The sequence below is a fragment of the Sinocyclocheilus rhinocerous genome, unplaced genomic scaffold, assembly GCF_001515625.1.
Source record: "Sinocyclocheilus rhinocerous isolate Xijiao unplaced genomic scaffold, SAMN03320098_v1.1 scaffold2529, whole genome shotgun sequence".
NCBI lineage: Eukaryota > Metazoa > Chordata > Actinopteri > Cypriniformes > Cyprinidae > Sinocyclocheilus > Sinocyclocheilus rhinocerous.
In genome coordinates, this window is record NW_015658742.1 from 364,655 (window position 1) to 377,925 (window position 13,271).

The 13,271-nt window shown below is 38.3% G+C and overlaps 1 protein-coding gene across 3 annotated transcripts in view; it reads right to left on the reverse strand.

Moving 5' to 3' along the window:
* Nucleotides 1–13,271, reverse strand: part of LOC107722873 (zinc finger protein GLI2-like) — an 89,479-nt gene that overhangs the window by 19,358 nt on the left and 56,850 nt on the right. For all 3 annotated transcript variants that reach the window (XM_016531369.1, XM_016531368.1, XM_016531370.1), the window contains exons 4-5: nt 9,964–10,166; nt 3,383–3,559 (exon numbers count right to left, since the gene is read on the reverse strand). In XM_016531369.1, the coding sequence (XP_016386855.1) occupies nt 3,383–3,559; nt 9,964–10,166 (380 nt within the window). The remainder of the gene's footprint in view (nt 1–3,382; nt 3,560–9,963; nt 10,167–13,271) is intronic.

Here is a 13,271-nt window from a genome sequence, read left to right on the forward strand (position 1 = left end):
TATATATAAATAATGAGGTCTTATAGGTGGCTTTTGCAAAGTGGAGTTTGTAGTAATCGTGACCTTTACAGCTATATGAAATGTCAGAATGCTTATTTTGTCGTACATTGAAGTCTATAACAACCTATTCAATGTCGCATGACTCCAGTTAACGTCTCGGTTTGACCCAGTAGTGCGTGTAAAACTGCCGAATGTCCAAATAAATTTACAGTACTGCACATGTTGGCTCTAATGTCAAGCCGGACAGATTTTCCATGTGCACTTTTCTAATTTTTTACAACAACGATCACCATTTACAGGAAAACCCGAACCTTCTCTCTCCAAGTCAGCTAATGGGCAAATGGGAATCATGAAGGGAAAAACAAGAGGGCCACTTTGTGCATGCTGAACACTGACTCTTGTGGTGGGTCTGCTGAATTTATTAGAACATAAATTGATTTTTAAATACGCATACGAATTTTATCGCCACACCATTCCAAGACAAACGCTAAGCCCTGCAATGCATATTTATCAGGGCTTCGCTCTACTGAAGGGCTTGCTTTATGCCACCGCACCATGAGCTGACACCGGCCATCAATGAAAGCCCTGTGTCTGTGGGTTAGTGTGGAGAGCTGTGAACACCTGAGTGCCCAGAGTGAGACCACATCAAGCTAGGCAGAGGAGAAGGCCAAAGACTCGAGCCGGGAAGGAGAAAGCCCTGCGCTGTTGAGCTAACAAGCCTCACTACACAAACTGTGGGCCGTCAGCTCCGCGGCGGCCAGCGTTAGCGGTCAGAAATGCAGGAACTCTCATGACCGACTCATTACGGTCATAAAAACGCAGAGAATTGTGTTTGATTAGTGATTGGAAGTAATTGGGACATGCGATTTGAGAGGGTGCGTGGATTTGTGGCACTAAGAGTTACTGTGGGTGGCTGGACTGGTTCAAAGCAAGAGTGTGTGCCAGCTTGATTATTTACAATCGCAAGTTTCCTGAGCAGATACCCTACACTGACTTCCCCTTCATCCTCTCTCACAGTGTTACCCATTCACAACACTGTATTTCTCCTTGAAACTCTGGATGAGAGCCGAAAACCTGCTTGGCACCGCAAGACCTGCAACCTGCTCGCCCTGGTTTACCCCTATAGATTACGCAACGACATGCAATAGCGACCCTCTAGGCATCTTTTAACAAAGCCACATTATTAAGCCAGGCATAATCAGGACCTTACAAGATCAAGAGCATACACCCGTCCATTACATGACTAATTGGATCACATTACAAAGAAGCAGGAGGGGGTACATAGCTGCCATAATACATCCTTGAAAACAAAAAAGCAGAGATGAAAGTCCTGGCATTACAGCCATGGTAAAAAAAAAATCTGTCTCCATCTAAACATTGTATTTCCCTTTTAAGGTGAGGTTTGAGGGAAGTCGAATGTTACTTATAATAACGCATCACACCTGCAGCCCAATCTGAATTAGAAGCCATAACAGAAACGCCTCATAAATTGTTGAGATGGCTCATGTTTACAGCCGCTTTCCATGTGAGTCATGTTTTATACACAGGTGAAGATTGAAAGACTTGTTCTTTGATGTGAAAAGCTTGTATCTATTGATTTTTAACACAATTTTACACAATTTTTTTGCAGAGCGTAGCAAATTAGTTAGCTAGCCTACTTGTACTGCCCAGTTATTTTCGTTAACTCAAAGTAAATTTAAAAACATTAAAAAAAATTTTTTGTCTCGAATTAAAAACAAATGTAAACTATAACAAAATTTTATATTAAAGGGGTCCTATTATGCTTTTTCACTTTTTAAATTTTAGTCAGTGTGTAGTGTGTATGTTTGGGCATAAAAAAGATCTAGAAAGTTACAAATCTCAAAGTCCACTCCAAAGGGAGATATTTCGGTTTTTTAAAATCCCTTTTCAAGAACTTCAACGAACGGCTCGTTTGGACTACAGTGTTTGTTTTCCGGGCTTTGTGATATCACAAAGCGGCTCATTGGAATTGAAAGACGGAGCAAGGGGCGTGGCAGTAATGAAACACCGTCTAAACTGTTCGCCAATCACAACGCACTGGGACAGCTAACCAATCACAACACATTTTGTTTTTTCGGAAGGCGGACCTTCATCAAAGCCGGAACTAATCGAGCCGTTTGTGCCAGGCTGGGGAGAAAGGTATTTTAATAATGTAAATTATGTGAAAAATAATGCGTTTTTCGAACCACCAAGCATGAGAGCATGTTCTAGTACACCCCCAAAACAAAATCAAGACTTTGTAAAAGAGCATAATAGGACCCCTTTAAAAAAGTTTACACACAAAAAATTACTAAAACTAACTAAAATGAATGTGAAAACTGAAAGTCTATTGAAAAAAATTGAAAATATTTACACAAACTATAACAGTATATCAATTATACAAAAATAACACAGGTACTGGCTGTGTTTACTCTGGGTCCTTTTAAGTTAGATACTTTTGCTCAAGTTAGATTTTTTTTTTTTAATTAATATGAAGTTACAGTGATACTAAACATAACTCCAAGAATAAAGATTATTTCCAAACAGGTTTTCCATACACTCCCCCTCTGCTTCTGCTCGAAAACAGGTAGTCCTGCTCAGAACACCACTGGATGAGCTAGAAGTTGACATGTTGGCCCACTCAAACCAACAGAGCAATATTTTGAAATCACCACAAAACCACATTCTTGGAGAAGCAGGGGTCTAAATTCAAAAACTGAGCCCTATGGGAGCCACTGGCTCATAGAATTAAACTTTTACAAGCCTTTTTTGTTGGAAAATTGAAATAGCATTATAGTGTTTACATTTTTTTTTAATATTAGAAAGAATATCATTGAGTATTAAAAAAAAACCCATATCTTTATTTGCATGCTGCCATATAAAGATGTCAGTATTTCATCTGATTTAAAACCAGAGAAATACTCAATGAAAATATGTGAACGCAAGCGATTCTGGCTTCACTAATTCAGTTTTTATTTGTTGGTGCATTCCGAAATGTCGCAATTCAAGTACATCTTGCTTTCTCATGGGTTGCTATATAACAGATATTAGCATAAGCCTAGCATAAATGTAGAGTTATATTAGCGTTAACCGATGCCTCCCCACAAGACAAAATCTGACTAGGCTACAAACTGACACAAAGTTCTACCCTCTGTGGCTAATATCAATTATATTTGACATTATTGTCACAAATTTATATTTTGTCACATTTGCGACTATTTTAGTTGCGGTCTGGGACCCTGGGAACTCATGGCTTACTTAAAGCTGTCATATGGATCAGGAGAAAGCATTTCAGAACAAAAACAAAAAAAGTCTCACACATTTTGACCGTTTAGGTGACATTATGGATTGGTTAGTGCTGTACTCAGGGTGTGTAACTCACTGTCCACTGGGCTCATGTAGTCAGGGAGATGAGCAGCTGCGGCCGCCGTCGGCATGAACAGGTCTCCATAAGGGCTGCGGTGACTGGCGATGAGGTGATAGTACTCTGAAGGGTTGGCCCCTGGCGGGGGAGGGGGCAGGCCAAACAAGCTCCGCTCCTTCAGATGTTCGTGGGTCACTGCTCAGACAGAGAAGAGAAGAGTTTCGTATTTTAGGATTCATACACACAGGGGCGTAATTTCCACTGGGGACAGGGGGTAACGGTGTTACGTGAACAAATCGTTTGTGAAAGTCATTGATACAATGATTCATTCATAAATACAGCCACTTGCTTCCTTACTGAATGAACCGATGACTCGATGACTTACGCATTAAGACAGTGACTTACCGCCACTTACTGGCGCTTTTAGTATTTAAAAGAATCACTTTTCACTTTTTTATCATCATTGCTTATTACTACTCTATTGAACATTTTATTTTATTTAAAACATTATTAATATTGTATTTATAAAGATAAAAAATGCACTGTAAAGTCCATTTAGGGGGCAAATATTGTCCTTTAATGGAAAAGGTGCAGTCTAAGTGGAAGAGAGGGGGTACGCAGAAGGATGGTAAATGCCTCAGGGGGTACTCCACTCTAAAAAGTTTGGGAACCACTGATGTAGAACATTCTGTGTACCATGAAAATGAGTCCACTTTAAACCGCGCATTGTCTGTCAGCATTTTCCTACTATTATTTTTGGCAGAATTTATCATTATAATCAACTTAATTATTTCCTGGATTTTGTATCTCCACAGTCCATAAATGTATGTAAATGCAGGAAATGGGATTCAAATCGGAAACATTTTCCCCCATTTTGTGTCCCCCCCACTTCTCAAACCAAAGTTACACCCTTGCATACACACATATGGGGAGCGGAGGGTGAAGCTAGACGTACTGTCCCCTGTACAATGTTTTGTCACATGGCCATATACAGTATTTAGACATGTTATACAGCTGCTTATGACTGAGAGATGTACAGTACTGTAAAGTACATGAGAAAATTTAGACATTTTTTTATTCTGTTTTTAACGTCAAAAATGGTTAATACCTTAAAAATTCAAATGAATAAAACTATTTAAATAGTCTGGCTAATGATTAGCCATGAATTATTAAATGAAGCATCTTGTGAGCCAAGTTGTGCGAGTTGCTGAACTAATATTAACAGTAAGTGTTACCTTCAGATAGGAAATATTATTATAAATGCTGTGTAATGTTGAAAATTTTTCACAACATTGAAAGAACTAAATATTAATACTAAAATATTAACATTAATATGACTTCCTTTTCATTTATTTTATAAATCATTTACATAATATAATAAGCAAAATCTGTACAAATACAGTAAAAGATAGAAAAGAAAAATATTATGAAATGTTGTTACAATTTAAAATAACTATAGTCTTTTTGAATATATAATAAAAATGTTATTTATTCCTGTGATGGCAAAGTTGAATTTGCAGCAGCCATGAGCCTTCAGAAATTATTCTAAAATGCTTATCTGGTGCTCAAAAAACATGCTGCTTATACTTTTGTGAAAACTAAAAAAATCATTTTTTTTCAGGATTCTTCGATGAATAGAACGTTTAAAAGAAGAGCATTTATTTAAAATAGAAATCTTTAGTACCAATTAAAAAATTTTATCAATTTTTTGACCTTGCTGAACAAAAAAGAAAGTCTGTTTAAAAAAATAACTATTATATAGATATGTAGTTTACAGCAGACATCTTGAAGTATGTTTACAAGTAAAAAGTGGTGCTCTCTCCTTGCCTAAACTTGGGTAAATTTGTTAACAGCAGCACCTAGTAAACCCCAGACTAAAGGTGTCAAAAGCAATACATGCAAAGGATATGTTTATTTTTCTTTCTGCCTAGGTCAGATAACCATTAGTGCCTCCTATGCCATTTCCATAACACTCGCCTACGACGAAGAAATAACAGCAGTTCACATCCTTGCTGCTTAAGTTATGGGACACTCAGGATTGGGGGGGGTTCCACTTCATTCTTGCTGCTTGGCCATTCATACCATAACGGCTCTATCAGGAACAATTAGGTCCTAGCGAGGTTAAAAAAGAACAGGCGTGTGTTTGTGCTGGATTCATGGCAGAACAAGGCCGTTTATTTTCTCCACGCTCGCCGGATCGTATAACTGCGTCCCTAGAGGGGCTCAGAATCGAAGTGAGGAGGGGCGCGGCAGAGGCCGGAGCTGAATAAAGCCCTACGGCGGTGGACAGATGAAGGCAGATCAGCAGTCAGAACACTGCTCTGGGGCAGGGGACATCTCCACCGATCTTCATCAGTTTTCTTTATGGACCTTCTGTTAAACATTAGAACAGGATTGACTTCTGCACAACTGAAGCTCTGTCATGAAATTAGTTGACTGTATAATGCAGGAGGGGAAAAAAAATCTAATTTTGACTCAGATTAGTGAGGAATTATATGCAAATTATTGAATTAATCACTTGTATGCCTTTTATGCGAGACCTTTGAAGATGTTGGTCAACTGCTGGGAACAAGGTGTATATGAAATGTTGGGAAAGAGGCTTTTTAGTTGTTACTTAGACTAACTCAAGCTCAACTCCTTCCATTATCTCTTCCGCCATTTAATCACCAACACAATCTATTCCACACTGCTGTGTGAAAGCAGAGCCATTACTGCCAAGACTTTGTGCTTGGTGACTTATCTTTCGTCTCAACCTGTTATAGTAACAAGGCTGAAAGGACCAGGCTTTTGGCAAGGTAGATAATGTTCAGCAAACTGTTTTCTTTCTGACTATCATCTATTTACATATTCAGGCCTACATAAACAAGAACGGGTCTCCAGTAATGTTTTTAGCATGCTTAATGTCCAAATACTTGACACATTAAAGGAGATAAACAATGGTAGAGAGCTTCTGTTGTGTTTTAGTTTGTGGAGGAGTGGAACCATTAGCTTTCTTTCTTCGCTTTCCAATGTTTTTATTCCTTCTCCCAGACATACCCCCACAAACATAAAACACACTTTCAGCCAGTATAATGGGTGATACAAAAGTGCTCTTGGATTTCTACTGGCATCTAACAGCATGGAGGTAGCATCACAAAAAAGCATGTTTTTAGTAAGCCATTGTAGAAATACCTTGGCTGTCCCAGATGTTATAATCCACTCACCCTCATGCCATTCTAAACCTGTGACTTTCTTTTTTCTTTCAAGCATAAAACAAGATGCTAGATAGGATGTTCACTCCATAAAATGAAACTGAATGGTTTCCAGGACCTGTCAAGAACCCAAAACATCAAAAAGCACAATAAAATTGTATTGTAAAAGTGCTTAATTTCTGTATTTCCCCACACAATGGCTTCAGATTACTAAGATTACAGCACATAAGTCATGAAAAATAACTTTTATGGTGCTTTTAGTCATTTTTGAAACATCTGTTTTTGTGTTTCGCAAAAGAAAATCAAATGGATTTAGAAAGACATGAAATGTAAATGAAATTTTACATTTTTGGCTAAACATACACTCATGAACATACTGTTTGGGGTTGGTAAGATGTTAAAATGAAAAACAAATGAGATGTTTAGGAGAAGGAGAAGTCCTATGTGGAACAAGGCTACATTTACTTGATTAAAAATACAATAAAACAGTAATATTATGAAATATTATTACAATTTTATACAAATCTGTATTTTTAACAGCCATTCCTCCAGTCTTCAGTGTCACATGATCCTTCAGAATTCATTCTGATCTGCTGATTTGGTGCTCAAAAAACATTTCTTATCATCAATGTTAAACACTAATAAGCTGCTTAATATTTTTGTGGAAATCATTATATATTTTTTCTTTATTATTTAAAAATAACAGCAGAGAGTATTTGAAATCTAAATCTTTTGTAACATTATACTGTACGTCTGTACAGGCAGTTTTGACCGATTTAATGTGACATTTCTGAATAAAAGTAGTCGTCTCATCTTCAAAAAAAAAAAAAACAATCGCATTGAACGTGAGTGTATTTGTCAATGACAAGAGCACCCCGGTACATGGGGAGGCAGAACAAGGCCGTTTATTTTCTCCACGCTCGCCGGATCGTATAACTGCGTCCCTAGAGGGGCTCAGAATCGAAGTGAGGAGGGGTGCGGCAGAGGCCGGAGCTGAATAAAGCCCTACGGCGGTGGACAGATGAAGGCAGATCAGCAGTCAGAACACTGCTCTGGGGCAGGGGACATCTCCACCGATCTTCATCAGTTTTCTTTATGGACCTTCTGTTAAACATTAGAACAGGATTGACTTCTGCACAACTGAAGCTCTGTCATGAAATTAGTTGACTGTATAATGCAGGAGGGGAAAAAAAATCTAATTTTGACTCAGATTAGTGAGAAATTATATGCAAATTATTGAATTAATCACTTGTATGCCTTTTATGCGAGACCTTTGAAGATGTTGGTCAACTGCTGGGAACAAGGTGTATATGAAATGTTGGGAAAGAGGCTTTTTAGTTGTTACTTAGACTAACTCAAGCTCAACTCCTTCCATTATCTCTTCCGCCATTTAATCACCAACACAATCTATTCCACACTGCTGTGTGAAAGCAGAGCCATTACTGCCAAGACTTTGTGCTTGGTGACTTATCTTTCGTCTCAACCTGTTATAGTAACAAGGCTGAAAGGACCAGGCTTTTGGCAAGGTAGATAATGTTCAGCAAACTGTTTTCTTTCTGACTATCATCTATTTACATATTCAGGCCTACATAAACAAGAACGGGTCTCCAGTAATGTTTTTAGCATGCTTAATGTCCAAATACTTGACACATTAAAGGAGATAAACAATGGTAGAGAGCTTCTGTTGTGTTTTAGTTTGTGGAGGAGTGGAACCATTAGCTTTCTTTCTTCGCTTTCCAATGTTTTTATTCCTTCTCCCAGACATACCCCCACAAACATAAAACACACTTTCAGCCAGTATAATGGGTGATACAAAAGTGCTCTTGGATTTCTACTGGCATCTAACAGCATGGAGGTAGCATCACAAAAAAGCATGTTTTTAGTAAGCCATTGTAGAAATACCTTGGCTGTCCCAGATGTTATAATCCACTCACCCTCATGCCATTCTAAACCTGTGACTTTCTTTTTTCTTTCAAGCATAAAACAAGATGCTAGATAGGATGTTCACTCCATAAAATGAAACTGAATGGTTTCCAGGACCTGTCAAGAACCCAAAACATCAAAAAGCACAATAAAATTGTATTGTAAAAGTGCTTAATTTCTGTATTTCCCCACACAATGGCTTCAGATTACTAAGATTACAGCACATAAGTCATGAAAAATAACTTTTATGGTGCTTTTAGTCATTTTTGAAACATCTGTTTTTGTGTTTCGCAAAAGAAAATCAAATGGATTTAGAAAGACATGAAATGTAAATGAAATTTTACATTTTTGGCTAAACATACACTCATGAACATACTGTTTGGGGTTGGTAAGATGTTAAAATGAAAAACAAATGAGATGTTTAGGAGAAGGAGAAGTCCTATGTGGAACAAGGCTACATTTACTTGATTAAAAATACAATAAAACAGTAATATTATGAAATATTATTACAATTTTATACAAATCTGTATTTTTAACAGCCATTCCTCCAGTCTTCAGTGTCACATGATCCTTCAGAATTCATTCTGATCTGCTGATTTGGTGCTCAAAAAACATTTCTTATCATCAATGTTAAACACTAATAAGCTGCTTAATATTTTTGTGGAAATCATTATATATTTTTTCTTTATTATTTAAAAATAACAGCAGAGAGTATTTGAAATCTAAATCTTTTGTAACATTATACTGTACGTCTGTACAGGCAGTTTTGACCGATTTAATGTGACATTTCTGAATAAAAGTAGTCGTCTCATCTTCAAAAAAAAAAAAAACAATCGCATTGAACGTGAGTGTATTTGTCAATGACAAGAGCACCCCGGTACATGGGGAACAATATGAGACTCACCATCAGCAGGACTCAGTCCACGTGCTGCGGAGATCATGGAGAGCGTGGGACTGCTGTGGACTGATCGCAGGTAGTGCTCCATGTGTGGGTTGACATACGGGTGAGGTGGGCTGAAGGGTGATTCTCCGGTAGTTGCAGCGTGAGGCGATAGTCGGATAAAAGAGATATCAGAGATAACTGGACTGCCAGCTAATCCATGCGGTCTGGCAAAAGACAAAGAGAAAGAAGACCTCAATTAGTTTCTTACACAAAGACAAGCTGCCACATAGTTTAAGTGCTTAAGTGTAGCGTAATTAGGGACCCTCTGTGTAAATCCATGTCTTGAGGCCACGTAAAAATACTTAATGCCATCACAATCTTCTTCACTGTGTCAAAGAGAGACCTTTACTATTTCACTTAAAACAAGCTCAGAACTTATTATTATAGTCATCAGTACAGGCAGTTTTGACCGATTTAATGTGACATTTCTGAATAAAAGTAGTCGTCTCTCTTTCAAAAAAAAAAAAACAATCGCATTGAACGTGAGTGTATTTGTCAATGACAAGAGCACCCCGGTACATGGGGAACAATATGAGACTCACCATCAGCAGGACTCAGTCCACGTGCTGCGGAGATCATGGAGAGCGTGGGACTGCTGTGGACTGATCGCAGGTAGTGCTCCATGTGTGGGTTGACATACGGGTGAGGTGGGCTGAAGGGTGATTCTCCGGTAGTTGCAGCGTGAGGCGATAGTCGGATAAAAGAGATATCAGAGATAACTGGACTGCCAGCTAATCCATGCGGTCTGGCAAAAGACAAAGAGAAAGAAGACCTCAATTAGTTTCTTACACAAAGACAAGCTGCCACATAGTTTAAGTGCTTAAGTGTAGCGTAATTAGGGACCCTCTGTGTAAATCCATGTCTTGAGGCCACGTAAAAATACTTAATGCCATCACAATCTTCTTCACTGTGTCAAAGAGAGACCTTTATTATTTCACCTAAAACAAGCTCAGAACTTATTATTATAGTCATCAGGAAATCAAAAATGACCATTTCACTTCCTCAACGCATAGTCCTGATTTTATGGTTCATGATTCATTGACTTTCCTTTTTGGATGACGCCACATATCCCTCTTAATTTTACAGCCCATGTCCCCATGTCGTCTGGCTCCCTTTTGGTATGTAATGCCCACTTTTCACAATTCAATCAATTTGTGATTAATAAAGTCAAATTTCACCCAATATTTTTTTCCAGTTTCATTTAGAAATATGTTGCATATTAAAATTTTAATTAAAATGGATCAAAAACTGCCAAGGTAAATCAGACACTTCAAAACTTTGTATTTTGTCTTGTTTTGCATTCAAAATGTCTAAATCTAAAAAAAAAAAAAAGTTTGTCTGAGAAGCAAATTTATATATACATTAAAATAAGAAAATTTGCAACTCGCTAAGTTCTACATTCTTGACAGAAGTAGCTGGCAAACAATTTTTAGGTCAGGTCCAGTTGACAGTATCAACTGGGTCAAAGGGCCTTTACAGACTGGTTTCAGGCTTCAATGTGAACTGTGAAACTGGTCATGTTTTTTTCATGACTCCCAAATGTAGACATACTACTCCTCCCTTTATGCCTGAGGTATTGAACAAGTCCAGACTGAGAGCGCTGTAGTACATGGTCGTTGTAATGTCTGCATGGGACGGACACCTCTGAAGACACACAAGCCTGAAGTGTTATGATGAGACTGCTTAATACTTCCCCTCCATTTTTCAGACAGTGTTTGAAGAAACTGATGTGTAAAACAAGATAGTGGGGCAGAAGTTCACAGATAGCCCACAGGTCGTGGTGAGGATATAAATGTGTCAGGTCTTGGCAGGTATCTACGCCGCCCGCACGCCAGTCCAAAAAACACCAGCCAGAAGGCAGCTGTAACTCTAACATTTCATGAAAGTAGAGCACACAGTCTGATCTTCTGAATCAGAGAGATGTTTGAAGAGATGTTTGTGTGTTGTTCCCTCAACTACATGTTAATGTATAGTGGTTGAACACCTGGACGAGAGCAAGATCAGAATCTGATGTCCTACTAGTACATGCATGCATTTGGCAGACGCTTTTATCCAATGCGACTTCCATTACATTCAAGCTATACCATTTTTATAATTTATGAACTCCTTGGGAATCGAACCCATGACCTTCACGTTCGTGTACAGTGGTTGAACACCTGGATGATAGCAAGAACAGAATCTGATGTCCCACTTTTACATTTATGCATTTGGCAGATGCTTTTAAACAAAGCAACTTACACTGCATTCAAGCTGTAGTTTCTTTTCAATTCATGAATTCCTTGGGAATCGAACCCATGACCTACATGTTAGTGTACAGTGGTTGAACACCTGGACGAGAGCAAGATCAGAATCTGATGTTCTTCTTTTACATTTACGCATTTGGCAGATGCTTTTAGCCAAAGCACCTTATATTGCATTCAAGCTGTAAAGTTTTTCACTTCATTCAATCCTTGGGAATCGAACCCATGACCTTGGCATTGCTATCACCATAATCTCTGAGCTACACAAATGTCCTGAAGGAAAAAGTAATTATTGTAAAATAAACCCCAAAAAATGTGATCTGGACCATGATGTCAAACTGATTCTGATTGGCTAATTCTGTGACTGACCAATCATAACCCAGCATCCCAGAGAGCTCTTTTGTTGCAGTTGAGTCCCTAAATGGAGTGCTCTTGAACACATAGGGGATGTCAGACAGTGTTAAATAAAGCAGACCTGTCTATGTCCCCATACTACTTTACTTTCCACTGGGAGAGGAAATGACCATGCGTATGAATCAGAGCCTGCGTTCCACAAGGGTGTGTTCTGCGCACAGGCTGCAAATTGCGGGGGGATGGTTGGTTCTTCTGGGGGATTTGATGGCAAGCAGGCTACAACTATAGCTACACATTCATTTTGTTTCAAGGAAAATTAGACCGTACTCAACGGGAGAGGGAAAAAAAAAGCTTTTGCCTCAATGAAAGGGGGATGTTTCTTCTATGAAAGTGTATGTTATTTAGATTTGTTTGACATGTGAATGAAGAGGATTACAGATTGCCTCCATCAAAATGTATTTAGTTATGTGCCAAATACTTAAGGTAACAGTTCTGTCATCATCTACTCACCGTCATGTTTCTCCAAACCAAGAAAGCTGAATCTTACTGTTTGGCATACAATGAGAGTAAATGGTGACCAGCTGCAAAAACTGTCTAAAAGCACCATTCAAGTATGATAAAAGAAAAGTAGTTAATATAACTACATTCTAAACATTTCTGAGCTGTCCAAAAGCTTTGTGTGAGGAACAGAATTTTCAAATATGACATCAATACTAGGTTGACGGTGATGATGCCTAACATCATTGGTTATTTTGTGGGGTTTTTTTTTCAGTAAATAACTTTTGTTATAAAATGTGTGTCTGTTTATCACACAAAGCAAATGTATGACTTCATAAGACATTCTGAAGAGAAGTTATTGCCCTGGTGTTTTTGTCATGCTTGTAGTTTACAGCCCTGATTACCATTCACTTTCTGCTCAACATCTCCTCTTGCAATTGCACAGAAGAAAGAATACAGGTTTAAAATGACATGAGGCTGAGTAAATGATGACAGAATTTGAAACCATTGCTTTAATACATGCATTTTTCAAAAATGGATAAACTGTTTTTTGTAGCTTTAATGAGATGTGAGCAAAGCCTACAGTGACTGTCTGAACGGCGGGTATCAGATGCATTATGCTTGGCACAGTCTGGCTTCATCTCAGTCTCTCATTTATACCATCTCTGTTCAGAGGCCAACCTGCACCCAGCCGGAGTTGTGCTCAGTTTCCTGTAAACGCCTGCAGACTACCAGGCTTGTCCTGTTGCCAACTTTCT